The sequence below is a fragment of the Haliotis cracherodii genome, unplaced genomic scaffold (genome assembly GCF_022045235.1).
Source record: "Haliotis cracherodii isolate W230 unplaced genomic scaffold, xgHalCrac1.p SCAF_3, whole genome shotgun sequence".
NCBI lineage: Eukaryota > Metazoa > Mollusca > Gastropoda > Lepetellida > Haliotidae > Haliotis > Haliotis cracherodii.
Window position 1 is genome coordinate 66,597,148 of NW_027266286.1, and position 8,568 is coordinate 66,605,715.

An 8,568-nucleotide genomic window follows, 5' to 3' on the forward strand; every position below is an offset into this window, starting at 1 on the left:
TGCCTGTTCTGGAACTTCCTGTGTATATTGGCCATTCGTGTGCCTGCTCTGGAACTTCCTGTGTACATTGGCAATTTGTTTGCCTACTCTGGCAATATGTGAAGTGTTCTTGGCCATTAATCCAGGTTGATATGCCTGATCCACCTGATCATGACTAGATTCTAAGTTGTAGTTGTATATTGAATCTTCAAGAAATGACATGCATTCCTATCTCAATGTTGTAAGTATGTGACCATGCATAATGTTGAGTGCCATCCCAATTTGTTTTAAGACGAATCTTCACCATGTTTATTGTAGCACAAAATCCAACCCATCTTTCCTCTCCCATGTCAGTTTTCAGTACAAGGAATTATTTCTTATAATACTTTCTTAGCTTCCGACTATTGTAAAATTTTCTAGGCCATGCCATAATATGTGCAGATAATCCTGATAACATGTAGACAATATATGTCAAATGACTTACAAACGTTGTATCAATAAACATGACAAATGAAAAGATCCACCTTTGTGGTATGTACATAAAAGTTTATTGTCTGAACATACATTCACATGTACAGTCATATGTTCATATATATTCATACCTATTCATAAATAACTTGAAATTGATTCTGTGGCATTTGTTGTCTAATCAAGTAATTATCTTATAAACCAAAAAATTAAACAGGCCACACCCAGTAACTGTTCTCTGATTGGCTGATAATAGGATGGGCGGGGCTATTGTTGCATTTTGTCACTGATTTCATATTGTTGTCTACACTACTTGTGTGTCAATGATTAAATAAGCTGTCTGTCAAGTTTTAAATGTAAAAACTAGTGTACATATTTGCATAAATCTACTTCTACATGGATTTACAGTGTGCACACTGTTTTTATTTTCGTTTATGCCTCCAGAACATTCTTAAACAAAGCAAAAACATAATTTTCACTTCTTACTGGGCACATTCATCTCTTATTCATGAACTATTACAACATAACCACATACCACACTCAATGTACTCTATTTTCATCATTAAAATAGAATCATACTGTGATGCCTTCACACAATGAGATGCCATTTAAACAATGCCAGTTAAAAAAGGGACATATGAACACACAATGCCTCTCTGTGTCTCTAGCCATGAAGTGAGTGTGGGAGTTAAACACCACTTTTATACAGTATTTTAGTCCTACCCTGGCCTTTCAGCTTTATATGGATGGATACATTAATCACTTTGGTGAACCCAAGATCCCAGGTTTAATGCTGACAAAACAAAGATCATTATCAGTGTGGTGCAAGCATCTCGGTCATGGCTTGTCACCTTATGTGGTCAGCTTCATGATGTACTAGAATGTTGGCAGTCATCTCATGAAGGGTGGGTGGGTGAGCTTGGTTTTACGCCGCTTTTAACAGTATTCCAGCAACATCACGCATGTGCTTCACACATTGTACCCATGTCGGGAATCGAACCCAGGTCTTCGGCGTGACGAGCGAGCGCTTTAACCACTAAGCTACCCTACCGCCCCCTCTCATGAAGGGAGACATCAGGGATAGACAAACTGTAGCATTGGTAAAAATAAACATTTCTCTGTGGCAAGAATAGGTATTTACCACAAAGTTTCCACTTCTTGCAGAACATGCTTGTCTGCTAAGGTGAATTTTTCCCTATCAGCTGTTACCTCTTTTCAGAGTTCTTGACTATTTACAACATAAATACACAGCCCATCCAGTCCCCAAGTGTGCCTCACACGGCGGTGCCTCTCTCCAAGTTCTGTTTAATCTCTGCTGTGTATTGTCCGTAGAAACGTTCCAGTTTCTTGTTGAACTTCATGTTCCTCTCGTTGATATAATCAATGTCTGCATCTTCATCAAATGTGCGCCTGCGGCTGTACTTAGATCTCTTGTCAATCCTGCGGAAATAAGAGCAAGTTACACAAACATGTCCTGAATTTACTGGAACATAAACATGTGCACAAAATTATCAGACTTTGTGCCTGAGGCTTGTACAGTCTGCACCAAAACCATCTGAGTTTACAAGAGTGAACGTGGCTCTAAGCAGGCTTTTCTGTAGCTTTTAACATTGTATAATAGACAATTATCACCTGAGCATACTAGACTTGGGTTTTGGACTAATGACTAAAGATGCAGACTGCTTATAGGCTTAACCAGTGCAGTAGTCTTTGGGAAGCGTGTTGTCGTAGACTTTGTTCACATTCCCCGCGCTATACTAGGCTAAATGTCTGAAAGCGTACACTGTTATTTCAAGGAGTGTTTGTAAATCAGATAACACCATGACATCTAGTCTCAGATATACATAATAAATTGAGGTTTCATCCATGTCAGGATTATTTCAGCTCATTTTCCCTTTTATGGTGCTTCAAAGTTACACCACTCGAAGTCTTCACATCTACTCTTCAACCACCCTAATCAGAAAGTATTGAAACCTATTCTCCACAAGAATACCACAGTAAGCACAATGAGAAAATATGAAGAAAATGTGCTTTCTTTCTTTCTTGTTTACAATTATATACCACACTCAGCAGTATTCAAGCCATATGACAGTGGGATGAATATGATCAGGTCTGGACCAAAAAACTCAGTGATTGATATTATGAGCAACGACTAGGGCTGGGACGAGTCCAAATTTACTATCCAGGAACCCATCCCCCTATTACCCGACCCTGCCCGGGTACCCACTGTAGGTCTCAAGAACTAGGTACAAATGTCTGATTAGGAATAGTTTGACAGTAGCCCTGGCAAAATGTATTTAAATACCCGTATAAGACGATCTGATGCTGCATACTGAAGTTGACTGAAGTTTTACCACTATTCAAACATATTAAGTCAGAAGGAATGAGTGCAGAGTCAGAAAGAAATGAAAACATTAGTCACTTATCGTTTAACCGTGGAAGTTCTAGATAATGTTTGCCATTAAACAGTGTATCACATGACTAACTACGGGTCCGGGTAGTCCTGTGGATATCCGGGTCCTACTCATGAACCACCCGACCCGAGTACCTGAGTTACCCGTCCCAGCCCTAGCAACGACCCACCCTGGCAAGGCATGATGATACAAGGCCACAGAGTCTAACCAACCAATTCATTCAGTCGCCTCATATAACAATGATATGTTGCTTGGAACCTATTCTTTTAACCAGGAATCTCCATGGAGTTTCTGAGGACAGTTTGTTGTGAGGAGTAATAGTGTACTGACTGTTTCTCCAGGTCTTCCACCATGCGGTCCACAGCCTCCTTGGTGTCCTTCTGCTGGTGGAGGCCCAGCGTGTTGGAGGTAGCATAGAAATTATCCCCACTGTGTAGAGAAGCAGACGTTATATCAGCTGTATAATAGCTGTAGAAATCATCAAAACATTTGAAAAAACAGATGACAGAAAATGCAATATGTGTCAAATCTACAAAGCTTGAAATAATCACCAGTTCTAAGTGATCGAGTTTGGTTTAAAGACGCTTTTAACAGTATTCCAGATATATCACAGCATGTCAGCTTAATGTGGGAGGAAAGCCTGAAGTAATGCAGGTCTCAGACCCATGAGCACAGGTATGGTGCTGACAATCTAGAAATATAATAAGGGTGAATGAACCAGGGTTCGAACCCACAATCATAGCCCCAAGGGACACAACTGTCTAACTGCTCTCCCAATTAATTCAAGAACATCCAGCATGCCCAACGAACACTTTACTTTTTTTTAACTCTAATGTTGATGACAAATTATTTTTTCAATCTTTGTCAGGAATTAAGCAAAGGAGACTCACAGCTTCTCCTTCTGTCGGTCGACCTCCTGCATGTTGGGCTTCATCTGCTTCGTCAGTGTCTGGTACTGGCGGAACGTGGCCTGCTCGTAGTCTACAAAAACAGAAATAAAGTCAGGATATGTCTGAAATGAAGTTTCTTAACTATATACACAAATATTACTTATAAATACAATGTTACATTAGCTGAAACAAAATAAATTTCAAATTGATGGATTTCACCAAAACTTACTACTTATTAAACTATATCTCATATTGTATTTTGAGGTTGAACAATGGAGAAGGGATTTGTTTCAAATGTTATCATCATGGCCAATAAGCATAAGAAAAGATCTATTGTCCTCGTGAAAGGCAAGGTGTTACCATGATACAGATGAGGGGTTTGAGGTGATGGTGGAAGCCAACAAAGTGTCTACTATGACCTTACACTCCACATGATTTATCACTGCTGCAAATCCAGTGGTACAAAATACTGAATCAGTATGGAGGTAGATGTACCTGCGAATCCTGTATCAGGGTTTTTCTTCTTCTTCTTCCTCTCCCACCTCTCGGCTTCGTCAGCACCGACCTCCAGCAACTTGACTCTGTCGTAGATCTCTCCTCTGTCCTCACACTCCTGCATAGTGAGATAGAAACACATGCAACATCTCGACCCAGTGACTCACACATGAACTTTAATTACAACAAAGCAGGGATCTAAGCAGCGGTAGAAACTAACAGTTTTAGTCCACTAGTCAAATTTCTACTAGTCCTTATGATACCTTAACTATTGGCCAGTTTGGCAAGGACTACAGGACTAGTGCCAATTTCTACCGCTGCTAAGTGCAAAGACTATTGTAAGCGTATGTTAAAGTATGATCATCCTAGTGCTATGATTGCTATGTGGAACGGGGCCCAAGCATGCAGTTTGGCACCGGCCCTTTAGTTATCCAGCCTGTTAGTCAGTCTGTCAGGTGTTACAGGTAGCCTAAGGCTTGGAAGAATTTCAGGCTTCTTAGAGTCTGCCCAGCAGACTATTTATCACTTCTCAGGTTTTTAATTAACTGTTGTGATACAGTTGTCATAATTACAAAGCTTCTGCAATGGTAATAGGAACAGTGAGTGAGTGAGTGAGTGAGTGAGTGAGTGAGTGAGTGAGTGAGTGAGGTTCTACACCACTTTTAACAATATTCCAGCAATATCACGGCAGGGGTCACCATAAATGGGCTTTACACATTGTACCAACGTGGGGAATCGAACCCGTATGTTTGGCTTTACGAGCGAACGCTTTAAACACTAGACTACCCCAACACCCCGTAATTGGAATAATAATGTAATAACTAGGAATAGTATTTAGACCGTCTATTCACACTTAAATCTCACAACCAACAGATCATGACAAGGGACACAACTCTGTGCAATGAGACATTGCACTCGCATGAATGATTTAGATAAGGGACACAACTCTGTAGCTCCCCCCTGGCCATGCTGATCATTGTCCTACAAAGCAGTTACCTTTTTCTTTTTCTCCACTTCCTCCTCCCAATCTGTCCTCTTCCTCTTTGCTTCAAAGTTTTGTGGTCGTTTCTTTCTTTCATCCTCAGCTACAACTTCCTGGTGATTTAACTTTCTGGCTTCATTCTGTAACAAGAAGACATTGATGAACATGGTGACCCTCACCAACAACAATAATATTGGTTTGTTGTTCACATCACAGCGCTCAGGAATATTTCAGCTGTATGACTGTAAATAATCTAGTCTGGACCAGACAATCCAGTGATCTATCCCTAGCAAAATCAATCCATCAGACCACAATGACATGCAATTAACAAAGTTATTGAGTCAGATTTCCCAGTCCTTTACGACCCTCTCACGACCAGCATAGGTTGCTGGGGACCAATTATATCCCGGACACCTGACAGGGCCAACAACAATATTACCAATATATTATATGTGCAAGAAATGGTTCTCACATACATATAAGGGAGTATTCTTTATTTGAATCAAGTTTTTTTTATTCAATCACGAAAGGTAAAATATATGATGCCCAAGTCAGCTTTTGATTCGCAGACTTTCCGTTTTGCCTCCACGACGTAATAGCCTTTGCCCATGCAGCATACAGTCAAGTCCTGTTAATCCGACATGGTTGGTTGCATATGATTATGTCGGATTCACGAGTATGTCGAATAAACGAAATTAAGTAGTATCAACGTTCGTGATCGAAAATCGGACAACTACAGGAAAGGTAAAGATACAAACATGTTATAAAAAATGAAGCATGTGATTAATTCTTTATTTAAAGCATTAACTGTTCATTGTTTAGCAAGCTGATATCTCTTCAGCTGTTATAATATGCAGCTACCAGCCGACTTGTCTCGCATCAAAACAGGGGCTTTGTATTCGCGGGCAGATGACCACGGAGTATCCTGATCACTGTGTCGGATTAACAAGACTGATTTCGGTAATTCGTTGCAATCATTAGTGTCTCATAAAATCTATTGTCGGATTAACAAGACTTGACTGTATTTGGAAAAGGGATGGCACAGTCACCTCCGTTCCTGGCAAATTTCTAAAATCATGGCAAGTGCAGTTCCAATAGTCACTGATTACCACTGCCATCAGTTTATCATGTTTATCCTATCATGGAATTGGAAATCTACAAGTGGGTTGGTCAAATACATGGGTAGTGTCACACAATGTTAGTGCACAGGTTTTGTGGTTTGACGAGCCTTGATGAGTGAGTGAGTGAATGAGTTTGATTTTACGCTGCTTTTAGCAATATTCCAGCAATATCACGGCGGGGGACACCAGAAATGGGCTTCAAACTTTGTACCCATGTCGGGAATCGAACCTTGGTCTTCGGCGTGACGAGCGAACGCTTTAACCACTAGGCTACCCGACCGCCCTGAGCCTTGATCTGGATCTGTGAAAGGGACATTACTCCCTCAAGTATCGCCTCAAAAAGATCTGTTGGATCATTTTGTTGCTTCAATGGGTTAACTAATTAAATATCATCAAGTGATCTTGCTAAAAGCTAGGAAAACAAACAAACAAACAAACAAACAAACCATTTTGAGTTCTAAATCTCTGAGTCGACTCAGCCGATCAAATTTTTTCTTTGCTGATCCTGATGTTGTTGGTTTCTCGATCATGGTTGACTGAAAAAACAATTGACTTCAGCATAATGACATAAAGTTTTATATATGAACCTGTCTACCATTTACACCATGTAAATTCAGGCCTTCTTATCTATTTGATTGAAAAGAAGCATTATCGGAATTATTGTAAGCAATATCGTGTGTATAGCTACCAAGTGCAAAGGGATAGTTTCAAATGCGATATACATGCAGTAATTATTGTCGTAACAGCTTTTCTCATTGGAATCACCTCACAGATGCTATTGGAACTGACAGTATAGGTAAACGAACACATTTGGTCACATCCGTTAAATTATGTCGTCACAGAACGTTGAAACATGGCTGACAGTATCGGAGAAGAGAAACATGGAACAGTTTTAATGAACGCAGAGGTGGTCTGTGGCACTGGGGATTTATTTGCAATGGAATCACTACAAAGCTCCTCTTCCATGTTTCAATGAATGCAGAGGTGGTCTGTGGCACTGGGGATTTATTTGCAATGGAATCACTACAAAGCTCAAGGTATAGAAATGTGTTGAACCTGAATACATGTACTATAAAGTCTTAGGAGCGCTAATGGGGTGTCACGAGTCACTGATGTACCAGTCAATCACTAATTTACACTTATCTATACCATGTATACATTACATGAAATGCCTACCCCCACATCTGTTTATATAAGACAGCTATGCAATAAATCACAAAGAACAGTGAAGAACGAAGTGTGGTTTATTTCACGATAAAACATTGTTCTATCATGACATCATTACTGGAGATTCGAACATGCCCTCACAACTTGATGAAATTGTAATTTGGACGTTATCTATAAGAGGGAAGTGTCAAGCTTATAATTCTGTATAGATTTTCAAAAGTAATCTTGAAAATGAAAATGTTCCGCAACCACCATGCCCAGCTTGCGTTATCTCACTAAATAAAATGCTTAATCTGACTTCATTAGACCATAAGAACGAGCCTTGATTAACCAATCATTGAAGCAGAACCATCATAACACTACAAGTTGAGCAATAACCTATGTTTTCAGATCCTGAGCCACATGGAACATTTAGAATTTAACAGAAAAATAGACCCATTGCAAAATATGTGACAGAGTGTAGTCTCCAAAATAGGTATCGCAATAGAAATCCTATGGTAACACCCTAGTGTCTTACATGATGTTCATGATACAAATCCTATGGGTATGAATACTTGAATCGGGGCCCTTGAATCATTATGATAACATATCTCACGTTATGTTGTGTGTGAGTGTATCCACAATGACGTAAAACTAAAACGTTTGTTGTCCTCTTCTTCCTTGGTCTGTACGATATTGGCTTTGGTCGACTGGATAAAGAGATTGGCGTCAAGCATAACATGGAACTGTGTGTACGGATCTGCCATATTTTGTAACACCGATTTTCTTATGTCGAGGTTTAAAAGTCACCTTCGAATGTACTCACCGAAGCCATTTTTGTTCGAGAACAGACACAGCAAACTCCAAATATTGTCAATTTTCTTTTCACGATGTTGTCCTCAAAGCTCCATGCATCAATAATCGAATTTGCCTACGGATTCCCTTAGAGGTAAATGAGCGGTGCATGCGATGTTTAGAGTCTGAATAGGACTATTTTCTTGCAACCGTTTTCAGTTTTAATGAAACGGGATTTAGAATACAAATGGAAGCAGTCTATTGGTTTATGACAGCCC

The 8,568-nt window shown here is 39.8% G+C and overlaps 1 protein-coding gene across 2 annotated transcripts; it reads right to left on the reverse strand.

Moving 5' to 3' along the window:
• Positions 1–1,072: 1,072 nt before the first annotated feature.
• LOC139473794 (pre-mRNA-splicing factor syf2-like) lies at positions 1,073–8,434 on the reverse strand. 2 transcript variants are annotated; one of them, XM_071256554.1, is made up of 7 exons: positions 8,322–8,434; positions 6,796–6,885; positions 5,243–5,368; positions 4,247–4,364; positions 3,752–3,842; positions 3,192–3,290; positions 1,073–1,887 (listed from the first exon to the last, which is right to left on the reverse strand). In XM_071256554.1, exons 1-7 carry the CDS (start codon positions 8,328–8,330, stop codon positions 1,722–1,724), a joined length of 699 nt encoding a protein of 232 aa, XP_071112655.1. In that variant the 5' UTR covers positions 8,331–8,434; the 3' UTR covers positions 1,073–1,721. The 2 variants fall into 2 exon arrangements, with proteins under 2 accessions (XP_071112655.1, XP_071112654.1); XM_071256553.1 differs by lacking the exon at positions 8,322–8,434 and adding an exon at positions 8,112–8,271.
• Positions 8,435–8,568: the final 134 nt, after the last annotated feature.

What these genes read in the sequence shown, in the direction of transcription:
- LOC139473794 (XM_071256553.1), bottom strand. Translation starts at nt 8,237, where the DNA reads ATGTTATGCTTGACGCCAATCTCTTTATCCAGTCGACCAAAGCCAATA. An exon ending in AAGTGGAGAAAAAGAAAAAG is followed by an intron (nt 4,365 to 5,242) that starts GTAACTGCTTTG and finishes CTCACTATGCAG; the next exon opens with GAGTGTGAGGACAGAGGAGA. An exon ending in GTGGAAGACCTGGAGAAACA is followed by an intron (nt 1,888 to 3,191) that starts GTCAGTACACTA and finishes TTATTTCCGCAG; the next exon opens with GATTGACAAGAGATCTAAGT.